We start from the raw sequence: 21,189 nt of genomic DNA, 5'->3' as shown, positions 1-21,189 counted from the left end.
GTATCAGTTTATTTGAAACAACTTATCATAATTAAATGTGGAGAGAATAATTGTGTGTCTGTGGCCGACACAGACAGACAGCAGCGTAAAAATACATTAGTGCTAATAAAAAGTGCGTCGTTATAATCAGTGTTGGTGAAGGAATTCGTTGTTCGTGCTGTCTCATTCCGACGGGAGTGTGTGTCGGGGGGTTAAATTTAGCTCTCCTCGAGCTCTGGGTCCACCGAGCCGCCTCGGTCGGCGTCAGTGTTCGCCCCAGAGCGACGTAATCCGGTTACCATGAACGGTATCCTACAGCGGGTTAAGGAATTATCGTCTGTATGGCACCAGGATCTTGTGGTGTAAATGTGTTGCGTTTCGAGCAGGGGCCTTCATCCCGCGAAGTGAAGTCACTCCGCGTCTATTTGAGATGAAATGAAATGGCTTCGTCGCACTGTGAAGGACCGACATTGTCTTAATCGTGTTTATATAGATGACCCTTTTTTTTTTCGGGCTTAGAAAGTTGTTGGAATATTGGGAGTCTGTTTTTGATGGTCAGCCGATGGTGTTGTGACAGTATTGTATTTTTTTTATCCAGTAACTTTATCAGACATTCGTTTTACAATGTCTGCAATGTTTACCAGACGCCTTTTAGGGCAGTACTGCTCGTGTCTGCTTCATTTTGTTTAATTTTGTGAAACCGTTTCCATCTGCCTGCAGTTTTTCTTAATTCCGCGTGAACTAATGACATTACAGACGCATATAACACTCTTGGTATCATATTAGTTAATTTTTCAACAATTTTATACCCACTGTATTCAGTTGAATAATTAATATTAAATTAAACGATGGATTTCGCTTTGTGTACCAAATGTGTAATGTGATTCGTTAACATGAAATATTTCAATGACTAAAATTGAAAACGTTTGTAAAGAACGGTTCGTGGAAAATTCTCTTTGAAGCGTAGAGATGAAGTCTGGGTAATTTTACAGAACTGTAAAAGCATTAGTACGGCAGAATAGTAAATTATATATTTTCTCTGCTTACTGGAGGCAGTGTCGTAATTTTTATTTGATAACTGTGCACAGAGCTCGTGACTTCTGACTAGATTTTCATGTGGACAGTAGAAAACAAGGGACATCTTTACTCTTGTTGAAAATTAAATATCACCTTTACATGCTATATCTAAGATATCTCGTTTAAAAGAACAACTTTTGATTTATTTGGTTTCTGATATCAGCGATCTCTCACCATCTCGGATTTACTTATATCCGCAATAAATAAAATATTTATTATTCAGTACATAGTAAGGTGTTAAATAATCAACTTCCCGAAGTACCTGTCGACGTCAGTAATCATTAAATTATCATCATAATTTTCTGAACAAGGTAGCTTATTATTACAGTTGCGTTGGTAATCGGTTTAAGAAGATTTACGTATGAGTGAGAATTTTGATGTGGGAATTTGAGATTTATTCCTAAAACATCGAGTTTTGTCATCATAGTATTCTTGTCATGTGCGAAGCGTACAGAAATAGATATTCTGTCTTGGCAGTTGTCCATTTGGTATGAGGTAGCATCAGTATTGTATGCACAGCGTCTCTAATGATGATCGAGGGTTTTTTTTTCTCTCTTAAAGTCGTGTTTTCTTTATCTGATAGACACATGTGGGCGAAAGAGAGTTACATTTTACCTCGGCACTCAAGATACACGCGCTTTTAACACACTGTAGTTACAGAGACTTCCATTTTCAGTCTGTGTCAGAGATCAAGCCGCGCCAAAGACAGTCTCCTTGATTGCGTGTCTGGTCTGGTGGTGTTGGAAGTTGTTTTTAGTAATGCCAGAGATCGGACGTCGGGGCACTGGCGAGGAACTTGGTGGTGCTGGCGTCGCTGTGGCAGCAGCTGTAGCTATTCTGGAGAAACACCAAGAAGACCAGAGACGTACAAGGCCGCCGGTGGTTCGCCGTCAACAACATGGCGATTTAATCCCCGGGGCTGGAGTTACCAGCGTCAATTGTGTTGGGGAGACCATTGCCCGCCTGCAAAATAGATTTAGTGCCGGTCGCTCCGTGGGGAATAGTGTTTCGCCTTCTTATACTTCTTCTTCGGTGAGTAGAGAAACGAAACAGGACGCGGACATTGCAGGACGAGACGATTATCCGTCTGTGTGGAAGAACGAACAGGATAATTGTGATGTTAAATCGAATTACGTTGTGACAGGACACGATCAGCGTTTTAACGACATTCATAAATCACCTTCCACTAAAAATATCTCCTCTTTAGTGTGTAATAATTCTGTAGTTTCGACGCTGAATAAAGGATCTTCGACTTCTCTTGATACGAAGACTCAGAGTGCCCAGAAGTTGGTTAGCGACTGTAAGGTGGAGATTTATTTTCCGCCAGGTTCAACACAGTGTCTTATGAATGCCGCTAAAAGATCATCGGGTAAACAGCATTCTTTATCAGAGTCATTATCCACTGGGAATGACTCCCACGGAAGCTGTGACGTACAGTGGTCATCATCTCATCCAGAGGCTGTGGATCACCATGATGGATGTGATGACTATGGTGATTTAGGCGTTTCTTCTATGAAGAATGATACTTTTCAAAATGACTATCAGGTTCAGAACGTCGTGAAAGAATCTGCGAGTGATAGAAACATCCCGCCGAGACGTCCACGTGTGATTTGTCTCCGGGCGTCTGCGAGTGAAAACGTTAGCAGAACGAAATCCGATCCAGAATTAGCATCAGAGTACGTCGCACAACAGAGGCAGTTATGGGATGACGCTGAATCAGCAAGCTCGTCGCCGTCGAGTGGGTTAGGAGGAGTTTCAGAATACCTTCGGCAGCCAAGTTCAGTGCCACAGGAGAACGAGGACCACAGAGGCTCCCCGGCGACAGGTGGATCGTTGTCTTCCGGAAGCTCTCGACGGATCCTTGCCTCCTCTGAATCACTAGGTACCTACACACATATAGGACGGACAGGCTTAGTGGATTAATAATAAGTAAGAAGTATATTAAGTCGCTTTGTAATTTTTGTTTGTTGATGCTAGAGAAATGACCACTTTTTTAACATACACTTAAATTGATATAATTGCGTCATATTGTGAATTAAAATTTAATTATTCGTGTTTTTTTCCGTCTAATCACAATTGTATATAAATAAAATTTTTATACACAAGATATTAAAATATCATTTACATATTTGGTACATCTTTTTACTACATGTTTCGGTTACATTGAACCATCTTCAGGTGTAAAGTTAAAAGTTAAGAATTATACTCTTATAAACTAAAACTTAATTATACCCTCACTCCAATGAATTTCTAAGTAAACATCATCAGAAGTTACACAACAACAGTAATTAAGTTTTAGTTTATAAGATTATAATTTTTAACTTTTAACTTTACACCTGAAGATGGTTCAATGTAACCGAAACATGTAGTAAAAAGATGTACCAAATATGTAAATGATATTTTAATATCTTATGTATAAAAATTTTATTTATATACAATTGTGATTAGACGGAAAAAACCGAATAATTACCTACTTAAATCTAAATATTTTAATTTAAATTCTTAATGGGAAGTTAATGAGAGCCCTTAGGTAGAACCGTCACAGGCGACTGTCGTTATAACGCGCTTTCGTTATACGCGGATGCATTTCAGTGTCGTGAGGAGTATAAGTATTCTATCCACGGCCAAATTTTAAAGGCTGTTGCTTGCGTCAGATATTTTCATGGTTTATCGAGGAATTGTGATTCGGATAAAATAAGTTTAACATCACAGAATTCTGATGGCGTCGCGTTTACACCAAAGTGGCTGTTGTTACACTTTTACGCGTTTTTATTGTACGCGGAGATTCTCGAGAACGCAACCTCTGTGTATAACGACAGTCATCTGTCTATTGAAGTCTAGGAGTGATGCCTTCTATTATTCAGTTCTTATGTGTGTGTTACGTCTTAATGATAATAATATATAAAATAATAATTTTACTTGTTTTGTTCAGGAGTGAGACGTTGGGAGGGGATGGATTTTGTTTCAGACAAGGATTCAGAGGCTGAAATAAGGAGCTTAATAATTTCTACGTTTCATTAAATATTATTAGGTGATCAAACCAGAATGAAATGGGCATGACATGTTATATGTATGTGGGAGATAAGAAATGCTTGCGAAATTCTAACCGGGAAATCTGTCTATATGTGGTTTCCATTGCAGAGTTATTAAAACAAAATTAATTAGGATTATATGATTGGGGGGGGCATTTAGCACGGATGGGGTAGATGAGAAATGCGTGAAAAAAAAATTGGTCGAAAGACCACTTGAAAAAACCTAGACATAGGTGAGATGATAATATTAAAACGGATCGCGTGGGTTTCGCGTATGGATTGAGTTTATGTGGTTCATGATAGGGGCTGAAGACGGGCTTTTGTGAACACGATAGTGAACTTTCAGGGTCCATAAAAGGCTAGGATTGTGCTCCATAGGATTATTATAGTCTAGTATAAATTCAAGTCATACATGTTTATTATTAATATGTCAAATTGATTTCTCCGTAAAATATCGACAGTTATTTAGTTGATAAAAATATTTCTATTGGATTTAATTATATGCTATTTAAATCCAGTTGAATGTCCGAGGAAGGTCAGTGATTTTAAAGGATATATTTTAAAAATTGTTAATTTCCAATGGTTATGTTTTAATCTGTATCAGTTTTAATTACAAATTGGAGTATTTAAGCCAAGCATTCTTACGTCCAATGTCTTTATGTGAGAGTTATGTGCTAAGTTTTAAGTAAAATGGCGTCCCGACACGTGTCTGGCCTGGCTTGACCGTGGTTCTTTTGTTATTAAATGACACTCGTACCATCTGATTGCACCAGAACCGTTTTAATGCAAAATCGACTCGCGAGAACGAGAACCAACCAGTGCGATATGTCATATCCACGTTCGATTATCGAAGTTTCGATAGCCATTTCGACGTGCATTCAAGCTTTTGTTGTCTCTGTGAAAACAATGAGCGGATTTCATTAGTATTTCGTTTTGAATTCAAATCGATACGATGTGCGCCATCTGCTTGAACAATCAGTAACTCTTGTCATTTGTTTTTTGTGGGTTTTATATTAGTTTCAGTGTAACTAGCGTTTATCTCCTTAAACAGCGTTAACCGCTTGATCTTTGTAATGGTGAAATGTTGTGTTTTCTTCGCGGTACGGGCTGAACTCTTAAATATTATTTAGAGTAGCTTCGGTATCATAAGATTGAAAGTGGTCTCTCTTGTTCACGTTTAACACAAGTTTTATTTAAGACGGTAAAAGTTTATTTTGAGAATTATTTTTCGTTTTCTATGAGGTTTCTTGTTTTGGGGGCGTGTCAATGTACGATGTGCGTTAATGTCTTTATAGAAGGTAGGATTTGAGGTTTTCACTGCGTCGAGTATAAAGTTGACTTTCCTCTGGTCTCGTATAAATTTACCAAAGTTTCGGATGCCCTTCCTGCCTCCATCATCAGGACGAGACTACAAGGCGCAATATCCTAGGAGGTCATCTTCATAAAAAAAACCTGAAATGTTGCCAAAACAGGGTTTTCTATGACAGTTTTGAACTTGAAGACTCCGAAACGGGGATTTCCTTGGGCGGTCGACTGTTGGTGTTGAGGGAAGATTCTGTGGCAGTGTGTTTGCTGATAATGAAGGTTGAAGGGGGCGGTAGGCAGTGTTCGCTGTCCTTGTTTCTTGCATTTCAAGCGTAAAATCGAAGATAACTTCGATGTTCGGTGCTTGGCTCCACACGCTTATAGACCCGAAAATTTGTGAGCAGTTACACGTTCTACGTTTCTCTCAAACGTCCTACGTTTAGAAAAGTTTGATTGCATGAGTGCGATGTGAGCTGTTGTAGGATTGCTGGTGATAGGGTCTTAAACCTGAAATGTTTACGGCGGATAGATGCAACGAAGCCCTTTTGATCAGCTGCGTCGATACGGAATAAAAATCGGACGTTTCGATTACTACTCCTACCTTTATCATCAGTAAAAGATGTGTTGAGTGGCACACATTTACCTTTGTGTGTAGGCCGAAACCACACATCGGACAATTTATTTTACCCATGATGAAGGGGGCAGAATCAGTCTCCGAAACGTCGGATTTTTAATCGTGTGTTGCTACGGCTGATCGCCGGAGAAGGCTGCATTGCACGGAAGGTACACGAACAACAAATATGTAAAAATTAGGTGGGGATACCATTTTAAAGGGTCGGAGAAGGAATAAATTGTTTTTCCTCAGTACGTCCTTAAAATAGGCCACAATCCCTACCTGTCATTCGACGCCATATAAAGTCTGAGGTACTGGCAGTGTCTTCCGCATTCACGAAAAACTTGTATATAGCATTCTTTGCCTTTTATTTATATGTTGTCATTTGTTCTTAAGACCGTGAGATATTTATACAGATATTTGTTCAGGCTGACTGGAAAATTTATATACAGTGGAATTTTCTTTTTAAAGAATACGCCTAAACATCCCGTGATGTAGGAGTCTTTGATTTCACAGATTTGTACTTCAGATTTACAGATTTGTTTCCTTTGCTAGTGATTACGTGATTCTCAGGATGAAAGAACGTAGATTTCTCCCAGCGATGCCAATATATAAAGATTGATGGGGAAATCTGGGGGGGGGGGGGGGACATCGATTTTCGAATCACATATCATGGCTTGAGAACAGACAGATGACTGCACGTGTATACGTAGAGGAAAAACTACTTAAATTCAGTACTTATAAAACAAATTGGTGCCTACTTGTGCAAAAATACTGGCGAAGAAATTTACCACGTTTACATGGAACCCGAAGGAAGATTCATAACCGCGGATACTTGTCCCTGTTGGAGGCAGATTAATCCAATCCACATCTTAAGATTCGTTTTAATATTGTACTTCCATCTATGCCCAGGTCTGGAATCCACACTTGGTGCAAACCTAATAGTTGACCAGATGATATAGTTGCGTCATATTGTGAAATTTAATTATTTATTCGGTTTTTGTCCGTCTAATCACAGTTCACGGTGGTCTAGCGTTTATAACGCTGGCCTTGTAATCCTGGGGTCTCGGGTTCGATTCCCGGCGGTGCCCGAATTTATAACTTGTGTTGGGCAAGGCCGTGGTCTAGGCAACACGGAGTTTTCCTCCGTGGCATCCCAACAATTACTCCATTCACACACAGAAGAAGGCAATGGCAAACCACTTCTGGATCATCTGCCAAGAACGTATATGAACAGGTCCCAGTCCGAGAAAAGGATGGAAGGATCCTGTTCATATGGACCTGTCGTCAGACAGAACACTACAAATAAAATAAAAAATAAATAATCACAATTCATATTTAAAATTTACTATTAAGATAATTAAAATATCATTTTATGTCCCTCATCGAATAATCGATTTACAATTGGAACATCTTTTTACAACATGTTTCATATGTGCATATCAGAAATTGTAATTTAAGTTTTAAGTTTATAATTTTAACTTTTACACCTGAAGATGATTTATATAGATACCGAAACATGTTGTAAAAAGATGTTCCAATTGTAAATAGATTATTCGATAAGGGACATAAAATGATATTTTAATTATCTTTATAGTAAATTTTAAATATGAATTTTGATTAGACGGACAAAAACCGAATGAATAATAGTTGATTAAAACGTTGTCTCATCTACTTAAATTAGTAATCGTAATTGATATGCCTTCTTGACAAATGCTGCTATATCTGGTCTGAGTTTCATTTTCATTTTTTATTTTTTTTATTTTTCCGTGAATTATCTTCTTCACAACGAAATCGTTGTTATCCGTCGGATCTGTGACTGCGTAACCAAGAGAGTGTTTTAATGCAAGAATGCATTTAGTACCTTCATCGAGGTTTTTTTAAAATAATTTTTGAAATTGTGAACAGCGCTTGCAACCGAATGTCCAGCTCCGTATTCCAGATGTCCCGGGTTTGAATGACAGCCCTTAGATAAAGTTTCTCGTGGTTGTTCTCAGTTGTTCCATCTAAATTCTTTAGGGTTTCCAAGAGATCTGCTATAATTCCACCCAGAACTAATTCTTGTAGCTTCCAGATTACCGTTGACTTCTTATGCTGGTGTTTTATGTATATATTTCGAGTTTTCGTATTGTTTTTGAAGGAAAAATGACATACTTAATTTTGGCTTTGGTGATTGTTAAGAACGTCTGAATTTCTCCATATTTCCCGGGTTTCCCATCAAGGTATTGGTCCTGACAATCGCGGATTTTTAGAAACGTAACCCCATCTCACACACGTGCCAGGTTGGCGAAGCATTTCCTGTCCACTTCATCTTCTGATGAGTTGATTCTATCCTAGGTTAAGCCCAAAATCATTCAACTGTCAAGACAAATCCACTGTTCTGTGTCGGAGAAGGAAATGCCAAATTTAAAACAGCTATGTTTGTAGCCGCGCACCCACAGGAAGGGAAATGTTCCCTCAGTCTGTGGGCGAATCTTTTCTGGCAGTTAAGTAATGCCCAGCATCGCAGGATTACACACACACACACACTTTTCTTTCTTTGTGACAGAGTAAAAGCTGGAAACCAGGCGTCGATCTGACAGGAAACAGTTTTTATTACCAACATCGTAAAACGTATTATTTTATACGACCTTAGGTTTACAGTCTCCTTGGCTGGTGATGATTATTCAACTGTTCAAAAAGCATGAGCCTGGAGTGTGTATAAAAGAAATGAAACTATGCACACGTTACCACCTAAAGGACGACTTTAAACGGTATTAACACTGAAGTTGTAGGTTTAAGCCAGTCCTTACATAATTGAGGCAAAATCAGATGTAGTTTTTATACAGGGTGATTCAAAAGGTTAGGGCCAGACTGAAGGAGAACAACTTTCGAATAGGAATCCATGTCCTCCGAAGTCATCCTGAGTCAGTCGTGGTCATTGAAGGTATTAGCTTAATTTCGTTTTTTATTAATGTACAAGGATTACATTAGCAATCTTACAAACCAAATTATTTCAGCGGTATGTTATCAGACTTCGCTACCTTCAATGGCCTCGACTGACTCAGGATGACTTCGGAGGACATGGATTCCTATTCGAAAGTTGTTCTCTCTGAGTCCCTCTCTACGCTCCTTCAGTCTGGCCCTAACCTTTTGAATCACCCTGTATTTTGAAAAATGTCCATTTTCATACCTCATTTACTCTGTCCTTACAGCTCACGCACAATTGTAAAAATATCAGATATGTATTCTGCATTATTGTAGCGTTCATTGTTTGTTGATTTTTTTTTTTTTGGGGGGGGGGGGGTTTATGAAAAATTATTTTGAGCAGCGTGAATTAAGTAAGGGCTAAATGTGATGTTATTGAACTCAATTGCAGCTCGGCACAGTGTTTTTTTTTTGAAATGTCGTCATAATAGACCGTAGTTTGGCATTCAATTCCCTCTTTCTTTCATCTCTGGCCTTTAGCCAGTTGTTGCTTAATATTTCTGCAAATAGGTTTCTTGCTCGAGATGATTCCACTTCTGTCCCTTCAAGTTCTTTTCCCCATTGTCTTTCCGGTTCTCTTAGAGTGACTGTGTGATTTTTCTTCTAAGTGACAATGAACACAGTTCATCATATTTCATCATTTCATCCGGCTGTCAACTCCTTTCTGTATACGCCACTTGGTCTGTATAATTCACGTACGCACTTTTCATTTGCGATATAATTTCAGCTCATTAATTAAGTCTGTGTAGAAGTTATGAAATTCTGACACTTAATTGTGTGTTTGGAGGGTTATTTCTTGTGCTGATTGAATCAAGCCTTGCTAAACTGTAAGGTACACAAGTAAATACTCTAGAATTTTAAATTTTTTATTTATAGAATGTCATAAACGCCGTGTGACAGTTGGTGGTGCAAAAACGTGTGATGTACTCGTGTCGCCTTTTATAGATTTTGAAGTATGACTCATTACTATTAGAATTCTCTTCTTATCTCCATATGCCATGCCCATTTTGATGTATATTTAGACCTGTTAGGATATTTTATATATTTGTGTAATTATTATATGGAATCAGATATATATATATATATATATATATATATATATATATTAAGATTTCTGTCTTCTGGGTTGTTGCGCCGTGTAGTCTGATAGAAATTTACAGACGTTTCATCACCCTGATGATGGAGGCAGCAAGGACCTCTAAAACGTCGGTAAACTTCTATCAGACTACACGGCGCAACAACCCAGAAGACAGAAATCTTCAGACACACATCGCGAAAACCTCAAATTATACATTTTTTTTTTTTTTGGTTTGATCTAATCTGACCCAGTTGTTACATGTGGGATTTTTTGGTACGTAGGTTTTTTTGGGATATTTTAATTCTTCTTCTCTGAAGTCTTTTCTGTAATTAGTAATGTATCATTATTTGTGTAGACACTTATCAGATGGTATGATGTTGGTATAAAGCAGTTAATTTTGTGGTCTGACCGAAAGTGTTGAAATTTATAAAATGGGAAATGGAATGAAACTCGCAGTTCCCCATACAATTATATTGTTTTTTTTTTGTTATGTGTACACGTGAAACATTTTGGACGTATTTAGCATAAACTTTGTCTCCCTTGAGGACACGTTCTCAATAAGGGAAAAGATCTAGATAGGTTGTCTTGATAGATGATCTAGCTTCGTTATCTGTTTTTTTTATATTTGTTTAACGTTTTGCAATTATATTAGTGTTCCCTAGGTGGATTATTTGTTTTTATTTATATTTCTTCATTTATTTTGCTTTGTGTTAATATTGTTTCTATTTTGGGTTTGCCTGTACTTGGCAGTTATATTTAAAACTGTACATGTATAAGTTTAGTTAATCTGTTTGTGTATTATTTTTCATTATTATTTTATGTATTATCAGTGTTTGGCTGTTATTGGCTTTTTGCTGTTGGCAAACACGTAAATAAATTAATTGAATTGAAACAGAATCTTATAATCTTAGCTGTTTTATATAGTAACATATAATTAAAAAAATTCGTAAAATAGTTAGGGTATAGATCTATCTAGATATCATTAATTATCATAATCTTGTAATACACCAAGACAATTTTAAAAAAAAATTAAATGTGGCATTTACGTATGTTTGAAATGAAGCCTATTTTATCTTTATCACTTACCTTAGCCTGTATCTCAGAGTGCAACTTCGTGAAGAATGGTTTGGGATTTGGTGTAGGTGGGGATGAATCAAGCCCTGATGAAGAAGAAGATTCAACCCTCAAGTGCAGTGGCACAGCTTGGTCAGGTTCGGACTCTGCCCCACGTCACAGGAGCAGTTCCACCTCTGAGTTCTCCAATTCGACCTCCTCTGAAGGGGAGGCAGACGATCTTGACCGCCCTCCACACAAACCCTGCCGACCTTCTGAAGGTGTGCTCCCCTTCTGTCAAGAGTTTTTGTTGAAAGCTGTAGGTTTACGTGACGAAACCTTGATGAAAAATGTGTTTTTGTAGGGAAATTTAGAGTTTTGTAATGGGTTCATCTGCATTTTTCGTGTTAGTAGATACCAGATGACTGCTGGTAAATTATTACTCAAATTTAAGATATCATCTTGGCTTTTTGCCATCTGCATTCAATTCCTCGATACAGTCAATTATTTTTTACATTTTGGCTGTCCTAAAGCTGTCTCAGTTGGAGTGTTATAAAATAGACTTCAGTTGATTTGTCTCATTTCTGAGTTTAAGAACTTTTGTTAGAGTATCAACGTTTCAAATTCTGACATTAGTATTGTTAAGTGTAAGAAAATTACAAAGGATCACGTGTAATGTCATGTAACCAACAGCTTTTGGAGCAACCAGTAATGGGGATTGTTTTGTAAAAATGCAGAATGCACTGTGAAGCTTTTAAAATTGCTGTGACATCGTGACTTTGCACATTCACGCAGACTAAAGTATAAAATCTTGATAAAATCTGGTTTTGTGTATTTATAAGTTTGGAATTTGTTTTATTTTACGTAAATATAGATTCATGATGAACCAGATATATCAGGTTACAAATTTTTTGACGTAAATACGTCTATACGTAAGGGTCATTCGGTGTGCATAACAATGTTTTACTCCATTACCTAAGAAACTAGTTGTTATGTCATCTGTTTATTCGGCGTTGTTGTGTTTCATTATTGCCGTCAAGAACCCGCTTTTGTTATTGCAGAAAGAGCTGAGAATCGCTTGTAGAATAAGTGCGTCGTAGAGTAGATAATTTTGTACTGTTAAAAACGTTTTAGAGTATCACAGGTACTTATCTTATATAAGAATTATTAAAAAATCTGTGCTCCTGCCCTCCACTCTCTCCATTTTAGTTTTGATTAAATTGGTCTTTGCGGGTGGACATCGTGGTCTCTTACAATTGAACAAAGATTGAGGTTAGGGATTCCTATTTATTATTATTTTTCATCACGTTAAGCGCCCGCCTCTCGAAAACCGTAAGAGATGGATCTGGACATATTGCGTACGAAATACGTATTACCTCTTGAGCTTTCCATATCTGTTTTCAGATTTTACATATCACAAATGGTTTAGGTTCTACAAACATTTATTTATACAAATAAAGGCGCATCGCACTTCACGCTACTACTGCGTCTGCGCATTTACGTCATACTATGTAGAGATAACAAGATGGATGACATTGAAGATAAAGGAGTCCGTAATGCAGAATATATGAGACAGTACAGAAAATGTAAAAAAAATAATGAACCTGAAGTTAATATATAAACTGCCTTTCATTGTATTTATTCCCTAAATATAATTTAAATACAAAGACGTACGTATTTACGTCAGATTCTCCTGAACAGTGGTTCCACTGTAAATTTTTTACCTTTAAATCAAGACTTTTATACTTTGTCACTTTGTAGCCACTCAAATGATAAATATGGAACTTGGTGCTCCAGAATTACTGGGCTTCAGAATTTGATGTTTGTTTATATCACATTGCTCAAAGTAATAGGTTTAATTACCATTCTGAGCAATGTTGCATTTGCATGATCATGTCTGTACTAATTTGAAGATTTTGGAAATTTATTAGTACCTTATATCATTTATATAAACTTCCTTTTTTACATATTTAATTAGCATTTAGTCTAGATTTAAAATTATTAGATATTAAACTTAGTAACAGGTATTTCTTTCCCTTTGTATCTTGTGACTTGGAAATGCCAGATCTTACAACCACGGATTGTAACGAAGACTTTCTCTGGGTACACGGATCAGCGAGGGGTGTGGAAAGTAGAAGAATACATCCAGTTGAGAAAAGTAATGTGATGACAGAAGAGAAGAGAGGTAGAGATTTCTGCATCCCAGAATCTGATGATAATAATCACCAGGAACTTGACTATGACCCTCCTCAGATAATGCAAAACCGGAACAGTATGACACCGTCGTATGAGAAAGTGACAGACAAGAGTGAAATGCAGACTTCTGGTAACGATCGATACGAGTATCACCAACTTATCAGTGAGAGTTGTGAGACTTCTCATCGGAAACCACCAAGACATGATTCAGGTTTAAAAGTACACACATCCTTTGATAACGCGTCGAGTCTTGATCGACGACGACATCATGGGCACAACAGAGCCAGTAGAGATCAGAAGGCTCGGTCATCCATCGTCCTCCAGTCCCCAAGATTTCGGTCTCCTTCGAGACATGTAAGTCCCTCAGCTGCAGAATGTGCTCACTACAGTAACACTTCATGCTGCAGTGAAGCAGCGAAGATCCTCATGAACCACGGTGTCTCTTGCTGTGATTCAGCAACAAATCTTCTGCGACCGTCAGGTTCCCGTGAATCTTCCCATCAGCATCTTTATCCTTCGCCGTGCAGTGATCCTGCTCACTGCTGTTTATCAACTTCTGTCCATGAAGATGTGATGTCATCCTCTTATGATTCTTCGTTCTCTGACAATCGCCACCATCACCACCACCATGGTGATCTCCAATGCTATGGAAGTGCTGGGAAGTTGGATTGCCATTCTCGGATGTGTCATGGCTTAGGGAGCGAGCAGTGTTGCAGCATGTTACCACAAGGGGGAGACTGCTATGGTTCCCATGGTTACCTCCCCTTGTGCAACTGTCAGGCAGAACAGCGGTGCAGAAGGAGGCACGTTTGCAAGGTCAGCTTCTGGATGGATGATAAGTGTAGTAAGGCATGATATTAACAAACTTAACATTCTTTCTGTTAAGTTATGTTTGTTTCAGTCATTTCTACGTTAACTCCTAGAAACTTTACAATTGATTCAGTGCGTATTTGTTTTTTCCAGAAAATTATAGTGTCGTGTATCCTCATTGTGTTCTTTACAGATGTTTCATAAGTTGATAGACCATAGGAAGGATCTTATTAACACGTATTCTTCCCTGTGTACGTCTGTCTAGAAAGGGGGGTTGTAGCTGATACTACAAATTAATACTTACAGTATTTGTTTATTTATGTATTTTATTCAGTATTAGAGCGTAACTTGTCAAAAGTTTTAGCCAAATCCTGAAGCAGGGGACGTGTAAATTTTGGAAGTTGAGTGTGTACTTCGTACATCATCTTCCATAACATTGAATCACAAGTCACAATGCGTACAATGAAGGTTGCACATTTAAAATCATAATAAATTGTTTGTTTTTTTAAAGTGTTAGCCAAGCTAACACGGTTAACATATATGCTGTGTTCCTGAGCAGTTTCTATTGTCCGACATAGTTTCCCAGTATTTTTATTGTAATATGTGTTTTTGTCTGGGATCAATTTAATTTTAATTAAGGAGCTCTGGTGAGACACTTCACTTAATTTCCCTTTGCTGTGTGAACGGAACGGCATTCTCCAGGTACGTAAATGCCCCCGTGTGGTTAACTGTTCCTAGTTCTCAGCATGAATTTCATTACGTGCTGAAAATAATGTACTTTTGACACTTCATTAGAAGTACAAAGGGATGGTAACTACCTCGTACTTCTGAAAGAAGGACCTGCTTGAATGGTAGACTGCTCATTTGATACGATGATACATAACACGTGTGAAATTGGAAACTGTTTTGATGACGCTGGCAAGTTTACACAGATTAGCTGAAGTTCCTGTTCTTAAAATGAGTTGAAGATGAAATAATGGAATCGCTACGTGAAAGGATATAATAGCGCACGTCTTTAATAAAGATATTTTACATGAATCTTCTACATGCAGCTCGATGAATGGAGTAAACAGTTGTAGGATGCTTTAACTTCTAACTGGCGCATGAAATTTAGTTTTAAATTTGGGTTCTAAATGTAAAGAAATGTTTAATCTGAATTAAACTAGGTGATTATGGGTTTAATGTTATTGATGTTTTGTTGTGCTGTTGGTAATTTATGCTGTTTCAAATAACGAATTGTGTACGCACTAATAAAACAAGTTTTTGTGCTCCACTGTGGAATGAATTTGACATAGTCTTATGATTATGTCCTCTTGCATGTTCAAGTCTGTTGTGATTGGTCCATGTGTGAAATATAACATTATTTGCAGCTTATATATTTAAATTTATTAGTAGGAAACACTGTTCTACACATTCGTCCATGGTTCTGTATCTTATGTGGATTTTGTGTTGTCCGATACAGCGGATCAAATGTTAATGAGTTTATTTATTTTTACATACAATTTGTTTCGTAAGTCCCAAATGTTCATATATAAATTTTTACTGATGTTGACAGTTCACAGTCTTGGAATTTGATACAACACTAGAAACTAGCGTAGATATGAACCACTTTTACAGGAAAAATAAATAATGGGTTTTGTCATTTTGAAGTTATTTTATCCTGCCGTCAGTTCAGTAACGTAAAGAAACTGAATTTATGTGCCGTACTTAGAACCAGGTCATGACTTGCAGTTGTAAAGACGATATTGTGAAATGCATGAAGAAACACAGCTTAAAATTTCTGTGATATTCCAGCTTTATTTGTACACATTTTATCAAAACTGTGTGGCGCACATTAAAGACCTGTAATGGTAAGGTTATTAGTGTAAGGAAAGCAATTGCCAGACACAGGTGATGGAATATTTAATCCTCACTTTAAACTTTATCTCAAGATTTATGGACATGAAGAAGGCAGGAGAGTATCTGTGTAGTAATATGACATTGGATTACACTTGACTGGCTGGTTTTAAAAACAGTCATTATTTATGTGCTGAAACATGAGTGTTGAATATATGAATGTATTTTTCTGTCACACTTAACGTGGATGCCCCGAAGGCCCTTTCTCGTAACATTTTTTTCAAGTCGTTATGCTGCCTTGTTCAGTTATGTTTACTATTTGAATGTTGCAGCAGCCTCCGGTGAACTTTGATGTGGAGGAAAGGTTGCGACGCCTGGAGGCAGACAAGGATTCACTTCAACTTCAGGTGACTGTCCTCACTGAACAGATCGAGGTTCAGACAGACAAGATATCAGACCTTGAGAAACTGTTGGAAGAGAAGAAGATGCAACTTGCCAATGCTGAGGATGTGCTGCAGAGGGTGAGTGGCATACGTCTGGTTGTAGCGACGTCAGACGGCGTTGGGGCATTCACGACGGAGATTTCCGAAAATATGCTTCTTGGCTCCACTATGTCTGGTCACATGTTACAACTGAAGAAGTGCTGACTTATTTCATGAAATTTTATATCTGTGAGTTTTTACTAAAATTTGTCGATGTATTTTAATTTTGGTTAAAATCAGACAACAGTAATGGACGCTAAATGTATTTTTTCTTTCATCTCGTATGTCTCTCTCTAAATATTTATTTGGAGCTAGACTTTTTTCCTAGTTATGTAAGCATTCGTGTCAACAAAATAAAACCAACATGCCGGTTCATTCTGAATTGAAATATGGTTAACGGATTTGATACATGATCTGAACAAATTGACAGTAAGAGCAGAAATACAAGGGCCACGACTAATATTATCCTTGGAGTAAATTTTGTTATAAAGAAGAGAGAGATAGGAACACTTAAGGAAAAGTTTAGTTGCTATCTAAAGTCATTAGCAGCGGTGTGTAGGGTTCATTAGTTGTATTTCGTATTAACAATAACACATGAAAGGTGGCCCAGATGTTGGAGATGTCATCTCTGAAAGTGTACGGTTGTTCAGTGTCCTAATTAACTAAAAGGTAATTTGGGCATGCCGTGCTCAAATGTACTCGATAGTAATTACTCCAGAGACGTTTCAAGAGCTAGTTCAGTGAGATGGTACTTACTGTTATGTAGGTGGAGTCAGTTGGCTGGCTTTGTCTTCTCAAAGGTCTTGTGATATAGCCTCAGACAATTTTAACGATGTCATTACTGCAGTATTCGGTAGATATGAAACTTTTCAGCAGAGGTTTGCGTACTGTCCCCATCTTCAGGGATGAAAATTTGTTCAGTATCGGTCACTTATATTGAAGTGGAATTGTGGTTAATTTGTAAATTGTGTTTGTTGGATGGACAGAAGAACTGAATCTGAGATCATTTATATGCTAAGCTAGAATGCTAGTGACAACTAAACATCACAGTCATGTGGTTAGCACTCCTGCTTTATATTCCGGAGATTCCAGGTTCGAATCTCGGCCTAGAGACCAGCTACGTTGACTGAGGTTTTCAATGGCTTTTCCTAGTTTCTTCAGGCAAATGGTCATGATTGCTTCTTTCTGCATCCTTCCCAATTCATTATCCACTAATTATCCTCTCATTTGACGCTGTGTGTTTTGAGCTACTGAAACTATTGCTGTATAAATGTCAAATAATTAAATTAATAAATAGACACAAGGAGATGGTCATAAACAGGGATTTTTAACAGGAGATGCTGTCCCGTTCTTCGTCGGAGACGCAGAAACTGGAGCTTCTGTCAGCCATGTCAGAGCTGAAGCTGCATCAGGCAGCCCTAGAACGAGACAATCTGGAGCTGCGAGACCGTCTCGGTGAGGAACGGCGGAGAAACAAACCTCCAGTAATACCACGCTCAGCGCTGTTAGCGACATCTACACCAGTCAGCTCTCAGCAAGCTTCACAGGTAGTATGGATACACAGTTATAATCTGTACATGTGACATGGTTTTCAGGTGACAAATTGCACTGATTTACTTACAGGAAGTGAGACACCTCCATACCACTTCCATTTTTGGGTCACAGTGTCTCGTGAATTTTCCAATATTTCAGATAAATTACAGTCTCCCTCTTTGTTATGAAGTGACTGACAGTATACTGTACAGTATTGTACTTTCAGACCATGTAAAATTCTGATTTTCTGATTGGTGGATCTGAATGTGTATGTAGATGATTGTGGAATAACATTTAGAACGAAGCCCTTTTCATGATAATTACCTTTGCCCCAACCAAGAAATGAAAATTAAGGTCATAAGATTTGATTTCCACAATTATGTTAAAAATCCATGAAATATGGAGAAAGTCATTATGTCAAATTGGATTTATACCAAATGAATTCGTTTTTCAGAATGATAATATTTGTACTTAAAATTATATAAACATTTTATTGTACAAGGAATAATTTCTTTTGCCGTGGTTGCTACGAAATAGGAATATATTTACAGCTGTTGGGAGGAGGTTCGCCATCACCTAGTCCAGTTTCGTCACTGTCAGAAGGTAGCCCCCGTCGTCTGGGAAATCATCCAAACAGCGTGGAGGACTTCAAGGACATTCCCGCACCCCGGGTAATGCTACTTGCTTAGCCCTTTGCCACGTTACTCAGTTGTACTAGCATACAAATGTGGATCCTATTTCTTGTTTATGGGACAGCGTGGATGTATGCCGTATTACTGATATTTTTGAAGATTAAGACAGTGAATTTCTCCAAAATTGTCTTGCATTTGAGTTTGGCTAAGTATAATATGTTTTAAAGAGAAAAGATTTTCCTGTAGAATTGCACTGTATTGAAGTATTTTGTGTTTCTTCCAGACCCCTCCTGCAAATTACAGGCGTAAGGTGGAGCATTATGGCAGCCTTCCACGTCAGCGCATCACAACAAATGGTACAGCTGTCTCGCCCTTGGACGGCATCACTCCCACAGCAAATTCTGCTGGCATGAGGAAGGGCGTTGCCTTTGGTAAAGGTCTTGTTTCTTCATTCCTACCTTTCCAGCATCCACATCATCATGCATCGAGGTTAAAGGTCTCCGGTCCAGACAAGAGTTTCTCCACGCCCAATCTAGGTGACCTGCCAAGGCACCCGCGTGCCGTTGGTCGTACCTTTCGGTGCCAAAAACTGGCACTTGCTGTGCATCTGCATGGCTTTGTATCGTATGGCAAGGCATGCCGTATACCGTCCAGTCCTATTTGTACTTTTCTGATACTTTCGCTACCTATTTGTCGTCACACTCCTTTGCACATTGGACATGTATGAAAATTTGTTGATTTTGGTCATACTCGCATGGCATAAACATGTTTATGATGGAACGTATGCGTTGTTTGCTGGGGTTTCGTATGGGACAGTTCTGTAAAGGTTATGTATGTTTTCAGGCTCTCACTCCGGCAAGTATGAAGATGACTGTCATCTGGGATGTTGCGCCGTGTAGTCTGGTAGGAATTGATGGACGTTTCAGAGGTGCATACTGCCTCCATAATAAGGACAATGAGCATTTTCTTGATGATGGAGGCAGTAAGCACATCTGAAACGTCCGTAAATTCCTACCGGACTACGTGGCACAACTTCTCAGATGACAGTGATTTTCATAGGTTATGTATTGTTTGTCTGATTTTGTTATAAATCCTTGACGCCTTAAATATGGCAGAGTCTGACTGTTCGTTCACCCCTTTTAGGAATGTGCACATTACGCCTCATCTGTTGAAATATGCTCTTGCATGTTTATGTTGGCCCATATCTCAGGTCTGTAAAACTAAAATAGTTTGTTATGTGTGCCCTCAAATGCAATCACACGCTGAAGTTACGTTAAATCAGATCTTCTAGGCTAGTTCAGTGCTTTTTAAGGACATTGCACAAGCTTACATTTAACTCTGATTAGACTTAAAGCATTATCAGTTTTTTTTAAAAGTCTTAAAAATCACTTTATTTTTAATGATGGATCTTTCTTCTTCTTCTTCTTCTTCAGATAAAAAATGAGGAGATGCCTATTCTATCGGATCGAGTAGACTGAGCTATTCCTAGTCTGTGGAATAGTTGAGTCTGCTTTTTGTGCTTTGACACAAGTGTCTCTTTTTATTTATAATTGCTCGAAGAGACTAGTAACAACAGCATTAGCTTGCTAACGCAGTAACAGTTCTGTTACAGTACGAGTTTCCCGTTGTCTACTTTTGTTGCTTTGTTTACTATCGTCTTTGTTTCGCTATTCATTTTCTCTAATTCTTTTGGAATGTTACTCCTTTCTTGTGAACGATGCGTTGTATCAAAAGATACTGAAGGATCCAGATTAAATTTGCTGATAGAAAATTGAAATGTTACGTGTAGAACTAAGTCCATTTTCAAGTTCTTGCTCAAAAATTATTGGACGTTGTTTTTATCTTTAAAGTGTAAAATCTGACCCGGAATATTACGATCAGACACTACACAATTTATTGTCTCGATAAGAGGGGCTTGAGATATGCAAATTACATTTTACTTTATCCCTTCTTATATCTGATTTATAGAGCACATGTAGGAATGTAAATTCTTGAGGCATGTTTTTTGTCTGTAAATCATATCTGTGGTAAGTGGCAGTGTTGTCCAATTCACGTCATCCACCTTCTCGTCTTATACACCAGCTCTTCATATATCGCACTAGCATACTGCTAAACTATTAACCACAGAAATATAAGTCCAGCTGGCACGCCACTGATACAGGGGTTTGAAATCGCCTTTTTCTTGACCGTAAAGGTTAATTTGCCTGATTCATTACAATAAATGGCTCATGAAGTTGTTCTGTTCGATTACCTGCAGCTGAGACGGAGCGGGTGGTAATAGACGATGTGCCGGCATCTCCGTCAGCGGAAGTTCTGGCAGAAGAAGAGGTAGATGAAACAACCGGTTCCCTTGGACTTTCTCCTCAACCGAGTCCTTCATTCCAGTCTAACAGGGGTAAAGGTATCAAGAAGATATTTGGACGGTGAGTTAATCTTTGTTAATTATTGTATGTTTTTATTTTTTTATCTTGACATTTTTTACTCAGTTTTCTTTAATACAGCCTATATTTTCCTTATGCAAATGGAATATGCCTGTACTTGCTAAAAGGAGTGTAATTCATTCTTTGTATCTGTGTCCGCTAAGAATGTTTATACA

The 21,189-nt window shown here is 38.0% G+C and overlaps 1 protein-coding gene across 15 annotated transcripts in view; it reads left to right on the top strand.

Moving 5' to 3' along the window:
* Nucleotides 1–21,189, top strand: part of Liprin-beta (liprin-beta 1) — a 36,807-nt gene that overhangs the window by 3,922 nt on the left and 11,696 nt on the right. For 8 of the 15 annotated variants that reach the window (XM_022068012.2, XR_015535282.1, XM_022068003.2 and 5 more), the window contains 8 exons: nucleotides 1,733–2,938; nucleotides 11,143–11,385; nucleotides 13,170–14,116; nucleotides 16,279–16,467; nucleotides 17,763–17,975; nucleotides 18,513–18,632; nucleotides 18,877–19,129; nucleotides 20,851–21,016. In XM_022068012.2, coding sequence (XP_021923704.2) covers nucleotides 1,816–2,938; nucleotides 11,143–11,385; nucleotides 13,170–14,116; nucleotides 16,279–16,467; nucleotides 17,763–17,975; nucleotides 18,513–18,632; nucleotides 18,877–19,129; nucleotides 20,851–21,016 — 3,254 coding nt within the window. In that variant the 5' untranslated portion in view covers nucleotides 1,733–1,815. Of the gene's footprint in view, nucleotides 1–1,732; nucleotides 2,939–2,964; nucleotides 2,986–9,534; nucleotides 9,654–11,142; nucleotides 11,386–12,226; nucleotides 12,249–13,169; nucleotides 14,117–16,278; nucleotides 16,468–17,762; nucleotides 17,976–18,512; nucleotides 18,633–18,876; nucleotides 19,130–20,850; nucleotides 21,017–21,189 lie in introns of those variants that run through there. The other 7 variants (XM_087349371.1, XM_022068002.2, XM_022068006.2 and 4 more) reach the window with 6 other exon arrangements.

The sequence above is a fragment of the Zootermopsis nevadensis genome, unplaced genomic scaffold, assembly GCF_977971745.1.
Source record: "Zootermopsis nevadensis isolate Lab colony 2312 unplaced genomic scaffold, Znev_1.0 Znev_ptg000016l, whole genome shotgun sequence".
Taxonomy (NCBI): Eukaryota; Metazoa; Arthropoda; class Insecta; order Blattodea; family Termopsidae; genus Zootermopsis; species Zootermopsis nevadensis.
Note: the sequence above shows the minus strand (reverse complement) of the source record. Positions and strands in the feature narration are given on the sequence as shown.